Below are 18,648 nucleotides of genomic sequence, written 5' to 3' on the forward strand. Positions count from 1 at the left end.
CTCGTTTAGAGGCGGAAAATGAGTTCCAGCCGTCAGTGACTTAACACCTGGACCTGGCACAAGACTCCCGCGGGAGAAGCGGCAGTTGTGTTGACATGCAGTGCTTTTAGAAATAAACCAGCCTCTGGTACCTCAATAGCCATACAGTACAAACTGTAATTAGCATTTTCATCTCCAGCCTGCACTTGATATATTCCTTTCATAGCACTAGGCTCATACATAGCCACCCGTGTTATAACCCATTTCATTTCAGACTCGGGATGTTTATAGCCCTTAGTAAAACAAACTTATGTTAACTGGAACAAACTCGTAGCAGGACAAGAAAATTAACTTGCCTAAACCACTCTCTCATGTATAGACACCCAGGACTTTGAACATCATCTCTGGTGCTGGTGAAGGATGGAACACGGTGTCCAGGGAGGTGAGCAGTAGCACAGCCTACAACTCCACAGACTAGGAAAATAACCCTCCAAACTCACAAGTACACTTTGAGTAAGCTTTTAAAGATCATTTCTTCATACTTGCATATGCACTGAAAATGAGCTATAAATGAGATGATTTCAGAAGGAATACCCTACAGTAGTAAATTTAAACAGTAGACATTAGTATACCTTAAGTCCTTTCATTTTGCATGATGCTGCTTTTCTAGGCAATCTCAGTAATAGCAATGAAATTAAGGTGTCTGAGCAGACCTCAATCTTTCTTCAAATCAAGCATGGGAGATTTGTATCAAGGATGACTAAACCAGAATACTTTGTCTATTACTTTTCAACATCCACTTTGTCTTCTAAGGCTTTGATGATGAAGACACAGTTGGCCATCTGCTCACATGTGGTATTAAAAGTTGCATTAAAGAATTAAAAAATAGTCACTATAACTATTTCCATCTACTTCTGTAATTTTCAAGAATCTGCTATTCTGACAAATGATGTTGTATCTAACTAAACCAATTAGTGCTGACTGGATGTTAACATTTCCCCTTTAGCTTTTCCTGAAAAGCCAAGACAGCCTGAGACATACCCAAACCTGCATCTGTGTCTGCCCTTAAGGAGCACCTACTGAAACAACACAGGAAATGTCACCTTCAAAAGCGCCAGCAGCAAACGGTCCAATTTGAACTTCAAAGGATTTTATTTTTTAAGGACTGCTGCATTTGTCTACCAAGACTGTAAAAAATAAATTTTAAAAAAGGAAAAAGGTGAAAATCAACAATTTGAATTGCTGCAAAACATAAAAGCTAAACAGTTTCTAATTCTTGATCATCATGAAGTCATTTCCTTTCCTAAAAACTGAACATCTAACATTTGCACGTGCTGCTACACAAATCAGCACATTCCAAGTGCTTTTGTGAAGAGTGAGGTTTTTATGTAGGTTTTGTTCTGAAGCTTAGAGCAACCAACCCTGCTCCATAGGAAGGCAAAGGACTAGATTCTGAGTTTAGACAACAAATAGCTTCTGTTTTCCAAAACTGAAGTTAAGAGAGTAAGAGGGCAGTTCCTTCCCATCTTCCCTTAAAAAGGGAAAGGAAAAAAAAAGGAAGAAAATAACAGAAAAATATTATTTCATTTTGTTAAAGCAGTTAAAGGTTCTATGACAAATGGGGAGTTAAGACAAATTCTAGTGTTCTTCCTCTGTGGCTTTATTGAAATCCTCAGAACACCTTCTGGAGTTTCAGACTCAGCTAGGCTTTTCCACAAACATACCCTTGCCTGCTTAACTTCAGTGAGCAACACTTCTCTCACAGGGAGGAATAAATCCCTGATGCCTGTAGAAAAGTACTATTATTGCTTTTCTCCAGAAGGAACTGCTCTTCATTGCTCTCAGGCCACCAGACACACAACAGGAACAAAGTTCTCTAACACGAATTAGAACATGCACAGATGTGAAAAATACCTCTCACAACAGAGGCGATGGTGACAAGCAAAGAATTTCAACTGCTCAGTATTTCACAGTTCTGACATGTAGAAAAGTATTTGCTGTCTGGAATGCTAAGAAGACAACCCTTCTTTCCCCGATTCTCAGCATTCCCAAAGGCCCAATTCAAATGTTTCCTTTGACACTGTCAAAAATGCAGCTGACCTTCAAGCCACATGGATGCTATCTGACCAATACCTTGCTTAAGGAATGGCATGAGAAACATTTTGCAGCCACTGGAGACTTGCTTGAAAACTATATTAAGTCACAGTGCAAGTCTGCAAACAGTTTAAACTTTGGTACTTATACACAAGGAACCGTGAGAGCAGCAATTCATTTAAAATAATGTAATTTCTCTGTTGTTCTGGCTTGGTTTGGCTGCTGCTATAAATAAGCAGCCAAATCTAGATCAGATATTGAATAGTTCAGATTTGTGGTATTCAAAGCTAAACACATTTAGGATTAGAAGCAGAGCTGCTCTTTCCACAGAGCTCATGAGACAACACAAGGAATGTACAAGATGAGGCTGTAATGTAAGACTTCATCCGATTCTCACACTCTGCTTTAGAGGACCTAGTGTAAAATAATCAGACCAATCTGATTTGCTTAAGAATAGGGAGTTACCAGCCCAACATGTTCAGTTACAAGTATAAAGATGAGATTTTCCTGTTCAGAAATAGCTACTAATTATGCCACTGCTATTTTAAGAATTTACTGATGAGCTTTTAGAAATTGTTCATTAGGAACACTTTAAAAATATTCCAGTATCATTTTCATAAAACAGAGTTTATAACCTCAAGGATCCTGAGGCCTTCCAGTGCAGTTACTTTTCTGCTTCATTTCTGCTAGTGTTTACAAGTAAAATGGTCCATTGTTTAGCAAAAACTTAAAGGGATGACTGAAAAAGTAGTTAAATATTGCACAAATAATTTAACTGCAAACAGTACAGGACACGTATAGTGTTGATTTCTCTGTCAACATGAACTCTATTATATAGTCACATATTCTATAATACAGATGGGTTGTTTTTTTACAAGATGTTCGGATTCAGCATTTACAGAAAATTCTCATTACAATCCATTCTCATTTAATGTTATGAGTTACAGCTGGAATTAGTTTTGTCTTTGTTTTAGAAGTTCATCTATCTGAGTCTTGTACATGTTTTTCACATCTTCGAGATCCAGACGGAGTTCCTCAGCTTCCTCTGCTTTCTCTCCATACATTTGAAGAATTGTATTGTATCTCTGATCCAAATCCTGCAATGACAGGCAGTTTGTTAGCTGCTGGTTTTCAGCTGCTAGGAGACGGGTTTGCTCTACCAGTGAAAATAAGTGTACTATTATTTTACCCAGGTATAACTACTTTACAGTGAAGCACGTCACAAACTCTTCAAAAGTACTTTGTTCTTTAACTCTCCGATTATGGCAAGATTTAGGATTAGATACAAAAGAAAGATCCTGGACAGGCTTTGCAGGATGCACTGAAACACCCTTAAGTCCAGCTGCTCCAAGTACTAAAAAACAGGTACCAAACCACACCAAGTTTTATTACAGCAATGACCATCTGGGAAATGTTTCATCAAGAAACTTAACATTTAGCATTTAAAGGACAATGATCCTTTCCAAAAGTATCCCAGAATTATTCCAAGTATTTTTATTTTCCCTTGAGTTCTTGAACATCCAGAGGACTAAAATGTGTCCTATTACCTTTATCAGCACTGCACATTTGGTTTCTGCATCAAACTCTTACAAACCCATGCTATTTACTAAAACATCCTCTTCTCTGAAAAAAAAAACCCCAACTACTTCCAGACAAGTGTCTTAAGTGAAGAGAAACAAACTTCTCTCTCTGGTCTTATGCACAGCAAATGCTTCTAATAATTACATTTTGAACTAACTACCTAGTCTTGGAGTAGGCATTTTCAGATGCTAATACACAAAAAACCCTCAGACTCTTCCAACACTTGTACTTAAGGAAAGATTTCAATATAATCTTAAACTGAAAGGAGTATTCCTGAAAAAAAACCCAACAACTTTAAAATGTCCATTTTACATCAGACTTAAAACAGAAATACACTTACCTTTAACTGTGCACGTAGTTTCGGTACTTCCTTCACTTTTTCTTCAAGTTCATCATTTTCATTTGTTAATTTCACTAGTTCTTCTGCCATTATTGATCGAGTTTTCTCAAGGTTTCCAATTTCCAGCTAAGGTAAACACTTTTAATAATTAGGAGGACAGAATATACTGTATTTATAAACCAAATATCAAAATATTTGGAAACATAGCCAGACTATGAAGCAACATGCCCAGAAGCACTCTCACTTTCTTCTCAAATCTGATCTGTGGTTTGGTGTTTTGTTCTTTTTCAGACAGACAAGTGCAGTAGTCTGGATTACTCCTTGCCAAAACAAAAAAAGGAAGCAACAAATCCTTCTCTTGCTCTTCCCTACACATTCCTCCACTGGCTAGCCTGGTTAATAGCATGGTTGTGAAAGGGGAAAAAGTGAATGTATTTTGCTGGGAGAGGGGCCAAGCTCTGAAGGTACAACTGATGGCATGGAATACCAAACTGAACACTGACTGCAGTAGGACTGACACTTATCAATGCTGTTTGGTTATATAAAATTAACTACAGTACCTGTAGATGTGAAATCTCTCCTTCTCTTAGTTTTAGCTGTGATTGAAGGTTTTCAATTATACTTGAACCTGCTCCCATCCTTATTGCATCATAAAGATTGCTCCCACTGGTAGCTGTTGACCCAAATGAGTGCTCATGAGGATCATCCTACAAAGAAAATAGAGAAGTTTGACATTAGACCAAAATGACCACTCTTTGGAATCTTCCCTCTTCCAAAGATTTATTTCATTAAAGATTTAAAATTAGACTGTTACTAGGCAAGCCCAAAGTAAATGCTGAAGGTGAATAGGTACAATTTGAGATAGCTCCTTACTGGCAAGTTCTCACATTACCTTTACAGCTGTCATTTAACTTGGACATCAATAACCAAATTCATAGGAAAGCAGCAGAAGCAGACTTCGCACAGACCAACAATGCCAATGATACTGTCTCGGGAACAGCGTTGTGCCCTGAACCAGGATTGCTAGTAATAATATAATAGCTTGACTCCTAGTGGTCGTGTTCAGTTCTTCCAGATGAAATCAGACACATGAACTCAACAGCAATCCAAGAAAATATTACTGTGTAATAAGAGTTGTAGTTCTGTTCTGTTTTTCACAGATGTTTTACAACAGACATTTTTGTAACCATCTTTTGGACACTTCTGCATAGAAATTATCTCACCTACGGCCAACATAGCCTTCAGGAATTGTTTTCTACATTAATAAAACATCTTGAGGAGGAAAAAGAAATTGCCAATGTAACTATATAGTACCTGTGAGAGGAAAGATGTCTGAAGACCCGCCATATCAACTCCACTTAGAGAACTAGAGCGTGACATAGTTGGGGTACTTGAAACAGTTTCAACCATGAATGACTTCCGATCCTTTGAAAAAGAAACCAAAATTCAACAAACAAACCACAAAACCCAACACACAGTTAGATAAACAAGATTACAAGGAAGATTCTGTAAAGAACAGACTGCTGCCCTTTTCTAACACCAACTATAAAATACAACACAACGGATAGCCTTTCCCATCCCTAAAATGTGAAAGTTAAGCAATGATGAATTACTGTGCTCCTAACACTTGTGGCTTACATTCAAATCCTCAGGTTTCTCTGGAAATGAAGATAAAGTTGCAAATTACACCAGAAGAATTTTTCTTTCAAGCAGCCAACTGAGGCAGCTTGATGCATCACAGGAATACCCTAAACACAGAAGTATGTCTCTTTTTAGAATGCATGTCAATACTTTTTGGTTTTAGTAGGTGTAGAAATTAGATTCTGAGATCTCTCACATAAGCTCTTTTTAAAGGCAGCATCTGGAAATATGTTTGCCTCTGATAAAGCAGTTACATTCTACAACTGGAGATAGTTAAACAAACAGTAACAAAAACAGTTTAGAAACAGTTTTACTTGAATATTAACTACTAATCATTAGTAACAGAGTTACTGATTATTATAGATTGCTCTGTGACTTCTGACATCAGCTAGAAAGCAAGTGATACATTGCACACTGTCCTGTGAAACAAAATTAACTCAGTGGAAGCAATGCTAGTAGTCAAAGCAAAGAAAACAAGTGGCTTCAGAAGAATCCAAAATAATTTAAAAACCCCAGAAGATTAAACCAATCAATACCAACATTTTGTTTCTTTTCAGGTTATTACTCAAGACTCATTTCAGTGAGTCTCACACAAGCACTTACTTGACTAGAAATAAAAGGCTGTCACCATAAAGAAAAAGCCAAGTCCCTAAGGCTTAGTCTGACAGTATAGATTCTATTGCTCTAAGTCCACTTTGTTGCTTGTGACAGCTTTGGGTTCTAAATATCACTAAAATGATGATAGTATCAAGAAGACTGAACAGAAATGTTAGGATTTGGTACCTTCTCCTTTGCTGTTTCTTGCACAAGAATGGCCTTCTTTCTTTCCTGTTCAACTTTCATCTTTTCCATTTCTAACTGAGTAGCCAGCAGGGTCTACAAAAGTAAGACCAGGCTGTTAAACTCTGCTAGCTCACAGTATCACACAGTATCACAGTATCATCAAGGTTGGAAGAGACCTCATAGATCATCAAGTCCAACCCTTTACCACAGAGCTCAAGGCTAGACCATGGCACCAAGTGCCACGTCCAATCTTGCCTTGAACAGCTCCAGGGACTTCAACAGGACAACAACCTAAAGTTGAAGCAGGCAATACCTTCTCTTTCTTTGCATCTTCCAAGGCTTTTGCATACTCATCTTTGAGTCCTTCTAGTTCAACTTCATACCTACATAGAGAAAAGAAAGTCAGTAAATAAGCATTCTATGTTGACTTCAGACTGATGTAGTTTTAAAGCAAACATAGCTTCAAGGCTTTAAAACATTATGAAAATAACATGCTTCAAACAATCTTTAGCAGGAAACCAAATGAGTGACAACTTTATCAGCAGCTGTCATCATTTTGCATCCATATCAGCACTGCAAAGATTCACGTGTCCCAACTTGCAAAGAGATCTGCTGCAGACAGTTATTTTAAACATGGCTTACTCCATTTCACTACTTGGAGATGCTATTAACCAAAAATGCAACTCACCTACTGTTTTCTCTTTCCATTTCCTTCAATTTGTTTCTCTCTACTTCTAGCTGAGCCTGAAGGCGTGTATTTTCTTGCCTTAAAAGGCTATTCTGAGATTCAGTAGAAGACATCTGAATTTTATTAGCAAGAAGTTCTTCTGTAGCAGCACGTTCCCTCTCAGCAGCTGCTGCTAGAAGAGTTTGAGACTCACCTAATATTAAGAAAAGTGTGGAATTTAACTTTTTTTTGACCAACCATCCATAACATGGGCCAATTATTTAAGCAGCAAAATAGAAGCTGAGATTTATACATGCAACTAGTTTATCTTTTTAAAAATTTGACCTGGTTTATGTCATCCAGAAAACTTATGTCATCCATACAGCTAGAGGAACAGGCAATGCAGAACAAGACAACTTCGTACTCATTCACAATACAACATACAACTACAGATTGCCTCCAGAAATTAAGCAGTTTCTCTGGGTCCACTTTAGACCAGTTTATGCATTTTTAACTGAAAATAATGAATTACAGCTCTATCAACAAAGCACTGTCTCATTACCTATGCAGTTAGATGAGTGAGCGAATCATGGCTTTATATTACAGAATCTCAGCACCAGGCTTAACAAATGAAAATGCCGGTGTACTTCCAGTGCCTTGGTGTCCATCCCTCCTTTAGATGCTGTAAGGACATGTACACCTAAACACCTCTATCTTACAGTCTTATGTTACACTATGTTTTAAAGAGAAACAGTGAATTATCTCTCAAAGAACCTTTGCAAAATACCCTATATAACATGTCCTTACAGAAAAGCATTTTGTGCTCATTTCTCCTAACTCCCCATCTACACCTTGGGCAAGGACCAAGTTCTTTTCATGTACCTTCAGTCATGTTACATTTTCACTGAGAGCCTCACTGTTCAGTAAAAGCTAAAAACACTCTACCGAGTCTGTCAGAGAGGTTCTTTTCCAGTTTTTCCCAGGCAGAGGTCTGTGCTCCCAGCGTGGCTTGCAGATTTTCTATCTGCCGCAGAAGTGGCCGTGTAGCAGATGTAACACTTTGACTCAGTTCTTGGTTCCGGCTCTCTGCTTCTTGGAGTCTCTGAAATCACAAATTAAATATAATTAAGCTTTTAATAGTATGATGGATTAAAAGATTAATACTGAATCCAGCTAAACACAAAGCTGCTTTACATACTGGAATTCCAATGTTCAGACTCAGAGTAAAGTAGTGAAATTTCAAGCCAGAAGCCTAACATTTTTAGATACATAATAGAGCAACAGCCAGAAATTTACATTTCCAGAGCCGTCTGGACATCACTTAGAACATCTTGGCAATAATCTGTTTTGTGGACCTTAAGGACAACAGAAATATTCTTAGGAAGCAGCAAAAGGTAATTGAAAACATATTTGCTAGCAATTTTAGAGGACTGTTACAAACTTAATGGCTATACTTTGTCAAAGAATAGCATTATGCTTAAAAGGTATCATAAAACTGATTTTATTTTCAATATGAAATTAAAAAAAATGCTTTAGTATTTTTATTGTTGTTCTACACAGGACTAATACTGCAGGTAATCAAGAAAACAAAAGCTTTTTTTCAGGCTCTTAATGTTATGCTAGCATTCTGTTTCTAGCTTTCTGAAGCTCTCCTTGCAGATGCAAGTTGTCACCATCTATTTGCTGGAGCACCTGTTGCAATTCACTGATTTCCTGGCGTAAATAGTCTTCTTTCCTTGCTGCCTGCTGCTCTGCTCGTTGCAGTGCTAGCCTCAGGTCTGCCACCTAAATAAACAAGACATTGTCATTAATATCTCACTGGCAGTTATAGTACCATTTATTCCCTGCTGAACACTGTCAGGGTGTGGCTGTCTTCAAGTTAAAGGCTTAAGTGTTGCAAGCACACAAATATTTACATTAATTTATCTACCACTTAAGTTTTGTCCAACTGAATTTCACAGTAAGAGCACTGCAGACTTCACATAAAGCCTATCAAAGTCCCTCTACTTAGACAAGTAAAATTAAAAGTATCTTAAAATAAGTATTTTAAAAGATTAACACAACTATGACTAGAGACTGAACAAATTCACATGACAGAAAACCCTTGGATATTTGCCAAGTACACAAAAATGACTTCCATCTTTTACTGCAGCTGTTTCCTTATGTCAGATGCACACCTCACGCCAGCACTCTTATTTGTTCAATTAAGAAAGTTTTATTCACTGCATGTGAGACCTACCTGAATTGCCAAAGCTTCTTGCTGCTGCCGTGCCTCATCCTGGGCCTTCTCCAGAGCTAATCCAAGCTCTTCCTTTGCCTTCATTTCCTGACTTAGTGCTGCTTCTTGTGCCTCACTGTCCTTTGTAGCATTGGCTTTATGAAGATCTGCAAGTTCCCTGAGGAGGAAAGCATATAGAGTTCATAGAATGCCAACAGGATGACTTTGGGAATAACTTCATTATATGTCAACATTTCACAAGCATTGCACAAGAAATGGACAGAGAAACTGATTACAGACACACTAATATCTGCTTACTTGTATGCACTATCAAGTGCTGCCTGGACACTTCTGTTCCGTTCTTCAAGGTCTTCCACTTCCGCCTGGAGTTTTGCAAGATCCCTTTCTTGTCGCTCCACCACACTGTTCAGTTGTTTAATGCTGTCTCGATGTTGCTTCTCAAGGTCTTCCTTGCCATCAAGCACCTATTTGAGTGCAAAGAGGAAGCATGAGACTAATTCCAGTACATTGGGTAGACAACACCACGTGAGGACAGAAACAACTCTGTTAACCTGTTCAGGATCAATTAAATGACTAAAATGACTAAACCCATCTAATAGTTTACCAAAAGAGAAAGGTTCTGCTCACCCATCTTCCCCAGAGGAGGGGGCTGCTCTGCACCACAGCTTCACATACTTCCTTCATAGTGACTCTGCCTGTTTTAAGTTCTTGAATCAATCACTAACTCAGAAGAAAAAAACTGCCCAAATTTTGTTGGTATAGGTTTCCCACTTAAAATTTAGTATACTGAATTTGGTCAGCCCACTTGATAACCATGTAGTGCAAATGCAAACAAGCAGCAGGAGAGGCACCTGACTGTAGTTTTAAACTGCTCTGAGGACACAAGACAGTAATTGCCTCTCTGTCCTAATACAATGAAAGAGAGAAATCTCCCAGAAAAGGGAAAAAAAAGAAATCAGTATATCTAGGGCCTCCCCAAAAGTCTGCTCTGCAGCTCAAATATCAAAAACTTAAAAAAAACCCACACAAGTATCTTACTTGTTTTAAACATTGCAACTCCTCTTCCAAGTCCTTTATCTTTTTGTTCTGTTTTGTATTAGTATTTTCTCTCTCTTTCTCTTTAGCTCTTAATTTCTTAATGATGTTGGAATTGTGCAGTTGCTGTTTGGAAAGCTTTTCTCCTGTAAAGAAAATTAACATCAAATTAATGCATATCGTTGATATTCTATGAGCTGTTCCTTTTCACACCTCCCCCTGCTCTTCAGACCATGAAAACAATATTTTGCTTACAAGATTATGAGACTGTAGAAACTTCCTGAACAATGCCCTAGTTAGATTTTTGGAGTTATGTACTGCATGCTGTTTTTATCTCACAGCACCTTCAAATGCAAACCCCAGGAAGTGCCTCTCCAAGCCATCTGTGTCTGATCCCTCCCATTGCTCTTTGCTATAAAATGAACTGCTCAAATATTTAGAAACATCTAACATGGTCCAGACATTGTGGGTTCCCCTCATAAAGGTGGCTTGCATGTGAAGGCAGTATGTTGAAAATCAACCCAGAAATTCTTCCTATTGAAAAAATTATTCTCACCTTCTTCCATTAATCCTTTAATTTGCTCTTCTTTTTCTTTCAATAATTCAGCTGTTTCATTGGTATTAAGTCTAGTAGCCAATTCTTCTTTAACAATCTTTACTTCCTAAACAACATGAAAATTCTTAGGACCATTTATTAAAATATAATTAGCGAAAAATGCACATTAAGTTACAACTGAGCTCCTTTTTTTCTCTCCTTCCTCTCAAAAGGCTCTTCCTTGAAAACGATCTAGGCTGGAAGTTCCTCAGATTATCTGATCAGATTGGATTGCTCAAAGCTTTATTCTGTCAAATTTTAAAAACCTCCAAGGATTGAGACTCCAAAAATTCTCTGCACAGTTTGTTCTAATTCCTCCTTGCATTTCACTTCCTATACTCTAAACTTGCAGTGGAGTAAAAAGGAACTGTTACACCAGTTTGATATTTGTATCAGTTTGTCTGTTACATCACAGATATCAGGTAATTTTTCTGCTTTAACTTACCATTGTGTCAGCACAGCGACAAAACAAACTGTGAAAAATATTTTTTTCTCCCCATTATAGATTTGAGTTCATTTTTTGCAAGCTAGCAAAAAGCTAGAAAAATGTAATGCTGTGATACCAGACCAAGAATATTTAAACTCTATAAACTGCATTGCTGTAGACTTCCTTGCTTATTCCCCACCACCACCAGTATTTAATTCTCCTAGCAGTTAATCCTCTACAGAAGCCATTCCTGTTCTCCACCACTCAAGAAATTTAGTTGTGTTCTAAAATAATAAACATTCATTTCAGTAAAAAAGTCAAATTACCTTTTTAGCTGCATCTCTTTCTTTGCAGGCTAGCTGGAGCTTCTTTTCAGCATCTGCAATCCGCTGAGCAAATTCCTCTTTCAGGGATGAAAGGCTACTGCTCTCTTCTTTCATTCTAAACATTTCACTACATTGGAAATGAACATTTCAGAAGAGTTGCAGGGTTATGTGACATTGCCAACAGGTTGTCTTAAAGCCTTTTCTAAGAGTGTTTTGGATTTTTAAATTATTTATTTACACATGTCAACTGTTAGTCAAAAAAACACATTCACATTAAAAGTACTAATCAAAGATCTTTATTAATTTAGTAATTTACCTGTGAAAGCTATGGAATACTTCATTTACCTTAAATGTTTTGCCTCTTAATCAAGTTCTCTGTGTATCATATAAAGGGCAAATGATTACACCTATTTTTAAGTTAGACCAATTTAGTCACTACATAATGCCTTTACATAATACATATTATCTGTAAACTTTCAAACTCGATTTTTGATCTGTAAACTGATAAATCAAACTTTATTTTTTCCTCTTTAAACTGAACTAAATAATTCATGGTTTTTTTCCCTACAAGCAGCCTTTCTACTCATATTAACTGCCTACCTTTCTAGCCAGCAAATTGCTCAATAAATAAGACTCGCCCATTTCATCTGCAAAGTCAAGTTTCCCTTAATAGCTGAGTACAGTCTTCTAACAGATCTAACCAACTCAGATTCTACGTATCTGTCATTCCTGCTGCTTGCTTACTGGGGAATCTCTCACTCACCTCTTACCAAAAGAGCATTTGGACCCAAGGAATACTGTCTTTGAGAAAAGACCATCCCAGCACATGCAGTTGCTACTTCCACCTTTCTCAAACAGCACACACCCCTTGCAACCATTGTCCTAGTTCTAAAGCCACTTTGTCTATGATTTTGTGTACTGATTGCATAAAAGTCACAGTTAGAGCCACTGCTGTGTATGTTTGGATACTTACTCTTTCAGATTATCGTAAGCTTCTTCCAGGCGTGCCTTGTCTTTACTAGAACTTAATAACTGTATTTCCCTCTTCTCCAGTTTCTCAGTTAATGAATCAATCATCTGGACAATGTTTTTACAGACAAAAATCAGATGAATGAGGCAATTAAAACACAAGAGGGGCAGGCTTCACCCTTCCCCACCACCAACCCCTCCCAACACTATTTAAAGCTGAACTTGGGATACAGAACACAAGCAAAGCAAAATGCAGAGAACCAGAGCAAAACACATTAAAGGCACTCAGAAATTAAAAGTAGGATGGGAGAGACAGGAAGGTGACCAAGGAAATAGCAGAACAAAATAGCACACATAATGGAACAAAGAGAACTGGACAGGACATGTGCTTCAGAGATCTGGTTTAGCCTTCCAGACACTTGAGTATCCCTTATCACATTTCTAGACATCACATCCATCTAAACTAGCCATACAAACTTCATCTACTCACTATCCATAACTAAGTTCATCATCTTCATTAAAAAATCTGGCGTGACCTCTTTTGGAAAGTAAAGATTTTTTTCCTCTAAAAACAAGCATTAATTAATCTAGGAAAAAGAATTTATATACACTAATTACAATTTTTCTCAAGGAATAATGCTTCTGGAACATCATCAAATTCTGATAGTTTAAAAGTCCACGGGGGAAAAAAAAAATCTTTCCTCCTATTTCCATAATTCAGATCAAAATATTCTGAGGAAACTCATCACAGAAAAAGAAAACATCCCAAAGAATTAAAATAAGACATTGACTTGTCAAGGCTTCATATTTGCTGGCACTATCGACCATTTACAGCAATGACAGCTAGGTGGGCTAGGTGAAACCCAAAACTCTTTGACCAGAAATCTCACCAGTATTCTTCCACTGCAGAAGACCAAGAACAGTCTTCTATGAGGTAAAGTAGCTTGGCATCAACTAATTAATTCAAATTAGGTGAAGCTAATATTTACATAAGGAAACATAAGGAAACAAGTTCATTTGTAGTTAGAGTGTGTTTCTCCCCCCCCCCCAAAAAAAAATCAGGTACCTTTTTAAGATTTTGCTTTTCAGTGTCCTCTTCTAGCAAATTTTCAACAGCATCCTGCTGCTGTGGCTCAGTCTCCTCTCTCACAACCTGCTCTTCACCAGATTGCGCAACAGCAACCAAAACATCTGGCTGCTCAGAATTAACAGGGGTTGCACTTCTCCCACTCTCCTCCATCTCAGCCTCCTCAGCAGGTACAACAGGAGCATCACTTGAGTTCTCAGACTTAGCTTTTGGGGCATCAGTCATTTCTGTCTTCGGTGAAGAAGGACTGACAGCAGCAGATGCTGATGCAGAACCCCTGCCTGATAACTCATCATCTGAATTGATTTCACTTACACTTCTACTGTCTAAAGACTGTACACTAAAAGAATCAATTCTTTCAAAAGCATCAGAGGAGCAGCAGCTCTCAGTCAGTTTTTGAAAGTCATCGAGCCGATTGTAATCTGCACAGGCAGAGGTAGACAAAAGCTGAAATGATGTTTGCATTAGATGAAGACTGGATTTTGAATCTGAAGCTTCTTGTCTTGAACTTACAGAGCTCTCACTTATTACACTTTCATGGTCCAGAACCTCAATATCACTAGTTGTGGATGTCCCTGATGAGAAAGTGCTAATGGGAGGGGATGGTGTATTGCTTTGCCTGTCCTCAGGCTTTCGCTCCTTAGTTTCCAAACCCACGTCTTTTGTACCTGCATTAAGGGGGTGTGAAGTGCTTTCTGGCGCACCTCTCATTCCCTCCCCTCCTCCACTGGATTTTTCATTAAGAGCATCTTCAGGTACTTCCAAATTTATAGCAGACACTTTTTTGTCAGTAACTTCATCTGTGCTCTCCCTATGCTTAGCATTAGATTTAAGCACAGAATTCTCTTCTAATTCCTCCTTGAGAATATTGAGGTTTTTCAAGTCCACTCGGCCAGCTACAGAGGAATCCTTCACTTCTGCCTCTGTTGTCACAGGTACTTCCAGCTGATTCAAGGGCTGAGACTCCTTTAAAGCGCTTTTCACCTCCTCTTTGGGCCTCTGTGATTTGGCTGGGGGTTTGGACACCACTGGATTTTTCTGTATACTCTGAACATCTGTTGGAGAGAGAAAGGCACTGAAGAAGTTTTCAGATTCATCTACTACTGTCCTCCTCACGGGCTTAGTGATTGCTGTTTGAGACACTGGCTGATTCTGTGGTTCTGCATTTGAACTCAAGCCCCAGGAAGATGTATCCCATCCTCCACTTATGACAGAATTTAATCCTGAAACAATAAAAAAAATATGGTCTAAGAACAATTAAAATGTATTTTTCTCAGTATCTCTTTTAGACGCCACAGTGCAAAAAAATGTTGTCAGTATCATATACCTTAAAGTGAGTATTATACACAACCACAAACAGCATCTTTTTTGTTACTACTTCCTTATAAAGCTTGGAACCAATTTGTGGACAAAGCAAAAGAAGCTTAAAGCAGACATGAAGGTGGATACAAACACTTCTATGAAGTATGAGTACCTGAATGGAAGCAACCTGCCCCCTCCAAATTAAACAGTAACTTAAAGAAACCACACAAATTCCAGCAGTAAAGCCAAAAGTAGGGATTTCAGAAAGAAGATGAAGAGAAGTATTAGGGAAGATGAAACAAGCTCACATAGCATTCTGAAAGCTACAAGGGCAAATCTGAAGTCTATTTGGGCACAAAACCCAAGCATTTGCTTTGCCAAGGAAACAAAGGAATGTACCCTCTAGCTTCACACAGAGAGAAGGCTGGGCAAAACAGTCTGAAAGCCTGCAGTTTAAAAGTAGAAAATTATGCAATTATAAAAGGAAGAAATAATTATTAGGTCTTAAAAGTTTTGTGCCAGCAGCACACAGACAAACACTTCACACACCATGACAGAAAACACGGGGCAAAAGCTTGTGCTAGTTTGAAGCTAGCTAGAATGTTTTGGTGAGAACTAGATGACAGGCTGTGAAAGGAAAACAATGGTGATGTCTACTTCCTTCATAGGCTTGCTGAGATGTACAAGAACAAGAAATAAAAACATAGGTAGCCATTCCCACTTCTGCTGCTGGCAAGCTCTGAGCTGCATCTTACTCTCTAACCTCACCCTCCATTTTTTTGATTCCTAACTTTGCTTCCTAACTCCCTGGCCGAGCCTCCATTCTTCCTTGGGACTGGGGTAAGGTTTAGAGGGGTAGGGGCAAGGTGAAGGGGCAGCTGGGAGTCCCTCCTGGGGACTCAGGTTTCTGGGAGGGCTGTTGTGTTTCTGTATTACCTTTTACCTTGTCTGTTTCTGCATATAACTGTATATATTGTAAATATCTGCTTGTATATTGTGCTAAGCTGTAAATAATAAGCTTGATTCAATTTCCAGAGCCGGCTGAGTCTAGTCTGGGTGATTTCCAAAGTGGGGGGGGGGGGGGGGGAGAAGGAACACCCAAACCATCACAAAGCTTGACATAATTGTAGAATTTTCAGGAAGAGTTCTTGCTCTTTCAGTTTGTGACAGGCTTCACATTTTTCTTCATGCACGAAGCAACAGAAAGAAATTGGCAATGCACACTGTCAGCAGCCCAGCTAAGATGAGAAGATTTTTTTTTCCTCTGTGAAGAACATTTGTTCTGAAGTTGTCCTAAAACCTGTCCTATCAGGTTTTCCAGGACTTTTCAACAGCAAGAATAATGAGAATTTCAGCATCAAATTTCAGTAACATCTCAAGAAAGTATGGTTTTTTTTTAAAGTCCAATTTTATTTTGCACATATGAATATAATCTGGACAACATATCTATTTCAGGCTACTTAAAAACAAGCTCACTTTACACAGCAGCATCTATTAAAAAAACACTGAGGTATAATATTTAGGGCAGTCTGACACTTTCAGAAACTGTTGATAGCTATTGGTTTCAAGATTTCAAATTCATGTAACTACTGCACTCAAAAATATTACAAACATCTGATTTATTATGACCTTGCCCATGACACAATAGCTTCAGAAAAAGCCATGACAGTGAACCATAACATTCAGAGAATAACTGAGCTGCTTTTAAAAACAAGCATGTTTTCCCTGAAAACCAGTTCCAGGGTGATCTTTGCTGCTTTCCTTATGAATTACAAAACTGTTACAAATACTAAGATATAAATGAAATTAAAAAAAACTTGGACAAGTCTGAAGTTTTGAGAAAGCAAGTGTAACACGATCTCCTATAAGCGACTCCTGTAATTTAAAACAATGCTGGACTACCAAGCTGGGCAAAGACATGCAAAACTGACCACAGGCTGTGGTGAGCAACCAACCCAGAAAATACTTCCAGGTTTCAATTTTCAGAAATCTAACTCTGCTGTGCTGTTCAAAGCCAGGTTAGATGGGGCCATGAGCAACCTGGTCTAGTGGAAGCTATCCCTACCCATGGTAGTGGAGTTCAGTTAGCCAATTGAATCTGCTGCTGCGGGCAGGTCCCTTCCAGCACAAACCACCCCATGATTCTCCTACAAATACATGCTTTTCTGCTAGATATGCTTCAACAAGGACACTGATTGCAGATGGTTTCATTTCCATCCTTTTCTTCAAAGTATTATTTATGAGACAAACTTTCTAATGAGAAATCCTTTTTATTCCTTCATTTCCAAACAGCAATTCAGGGCTGATCGTTCTTCCTGATTTTATATTAGCACACACAGAACAGAGACACTTCCTCATAACCAAGCTGTGACAATTCCTCCACCAACACATTCCTTTCAACAAATGGTGGAGGATTACAAACTTAACACCAGAAAAAGTGGAAAATAAGAGTCTCTTAGTTTACACAGATCATACTTTCAGCTACAACTCTGCTCCTCCTGTCAAAAAGAACAAATCCACGTACACCTCAGAAACAGGGGCACAAGGCACAGTGCTATCCTTCCAATAAAAACAGGACACGGGTGACGGTCACCAGGTATGGTGTGTGCTGCTGAGGTTTCCTCAGCTGTCGCTGTTACTCCTCCCTTGCCTGTCAGGGTGGAACGAGAAGTACCACAGGGGTTTCAGAAGGTGCTCTGGACAGCCAGGGCCGTTTAACACCCCAAGAGTCTTCAGGTTAAGGACGAGAGACCTAAGTGGCGCGCAGGCGAGCGAGGGGAAAGAGGAAAGGGTCGGCCCAGACAGCCTCGCTGCAGGGGCGGGAGGAAAGGCCGGGAAGCGCGGCGGCTTAGCCCTCCTTACACGGGGGCTGGAGTCCTGCCGAGGGCCGCTCGCCGTCATCCACGCTTACCGTCACCGTAGTCGGGGATGACCGCGTCGGGCCAGTTCTCCTCGGCCTGGATGTCCAGCACCCGGTCGATGGACTTCTGGGCCTGCGACAGCGCTTGCTTGGCGAAGCTAGACAGTTGAGAGGCGTTGAACCAGCTCATTCTCCGTGCTGCCCGGTCCCGCACGAAGGCAGCGGCACCGGGCCACAGAGAAACAGACGGGGAACAACCCTCCCTCAGAGCCCGCTCCCCGGCCGCAGCACGGCCGGCGACCTCGGGTTCGGCTGGGTTGGGCGCGGAGGAGAGAGAGAAGAAGGAAAGACAGTCCCAAGCCTGCACGTCGCCGGTCTCCACGTCGCAAACAAGTCTGTACGCAGCCGCCCTTCGGCCCCCGGACACGTCACAACCGGTGGAAAAAGGACTTCCGCCCGGTATCTGTCGTAGCGCAGGCGCACATACACGCTTCCGCCCGGTATCTGTCATAGCGCAGGCGCACATACACGCTTCCGCCCGGTATCTGTCATAGCGCAGGCGCACATACACTTCCACCTCGGTATGTGTCGTGGCGCAGGGCGCGCACACTCTTCTGCCCGGTATCTGTCGTGGCGCAGGGCGCACATACGCTTCTGCCTCAGTACTGTCGATGACGGATGAGTGAATTCGCCGCACTTCTGCCTCAGTACCTGTTATGGAAT

The 18,648-nt window shown here is 39.6% G+C and overlaps 1 protein-coding gene across 1 annotated transcript; it reads right to left on the bottom strand.

The window, feature by feature from the left end:
* Positions 1 to 1,615: 1,615 nt before the first annotated feature.
* Positions 1,616 to 18,373, bottom strand: TMF1 (TATA element modulatory factor 1). Its single transcript, XM_064157058.1, has 17 exons — positions 17,977 to 18,373; positions 13,743 to 14,986; positions 12,681 to 12,784; positions 11,708 to 11,834; positions 10,916 to 11,021; positions 10,363 to 10,505; positions 9,622 to 9,788; positions 9,325 to 9,481; positions 8,778 to 8,870; positions 8,031 to 8,187; positions 7,107 to 7,299; positions 6,732 to 6,801; positions 6,419 to 6,511; positions 5,309 to 5,419; positions 4,555 to 4,701; positions 3,995 to 4,120; positions 1,616 to 3,170 (listed from the first exon to the last, which is right to left on the bottom strand). Exons 1-17 carry the CDS (start codon positions 18,113 to 18,115, stop codon positions 3,027 to 3,029), a joined length of 3,321 nt encoding a protein of 1,106 aa, XP_064013128.1. The 5' UTR covers positions 18,116 to 18,373; the 3' UTR covers positions 1,616 to 3,026.
* Positions 18,374 to 18,648: the final 275 nt, after the last annotated feature.

The sequence above is a fragment of the Pogoniulus pusillus genome, chromosome 16 (genome assembly GCF_015220805.1).
Source record: "Pogoniulus pusillus isolate bPogPus1 chromosome 16, bPogPus1.pri, whole genome shotgun sequence".
NCBI classification, from domain to species: Eukaryota; Metazoa; Chordata; class Aves; order Piciformes; family Lybiidae; genus Pogoniulus; species Pogoniulus pusillus.

Excerpts from the sequence above, each read along its gene's own strand:
- TMF1 (XM_064157058.1), bottom strand. The coding sequence starts at position 18,115 with ATGAGCTGGTTCAACGCCTCTCAACTGTCTAGCTTCGCCAAGCAAGCG. Across the intron at positions 5,420-6,418 it reads AAGAAACAGCAAAGGAGAAG|GATCGGAAGTCATTCATGGT; the intron begins GTACCAAATCCT and ends TCTTTTTCAAAG. Across the intron at positions 4,121-4,554 it reads GAGAGATTTCACATCTACAG|CTGGAAATTGGAAACCTTGA; the intron begins GTACTGTAGTTA and ends TGTTTACCTTAG.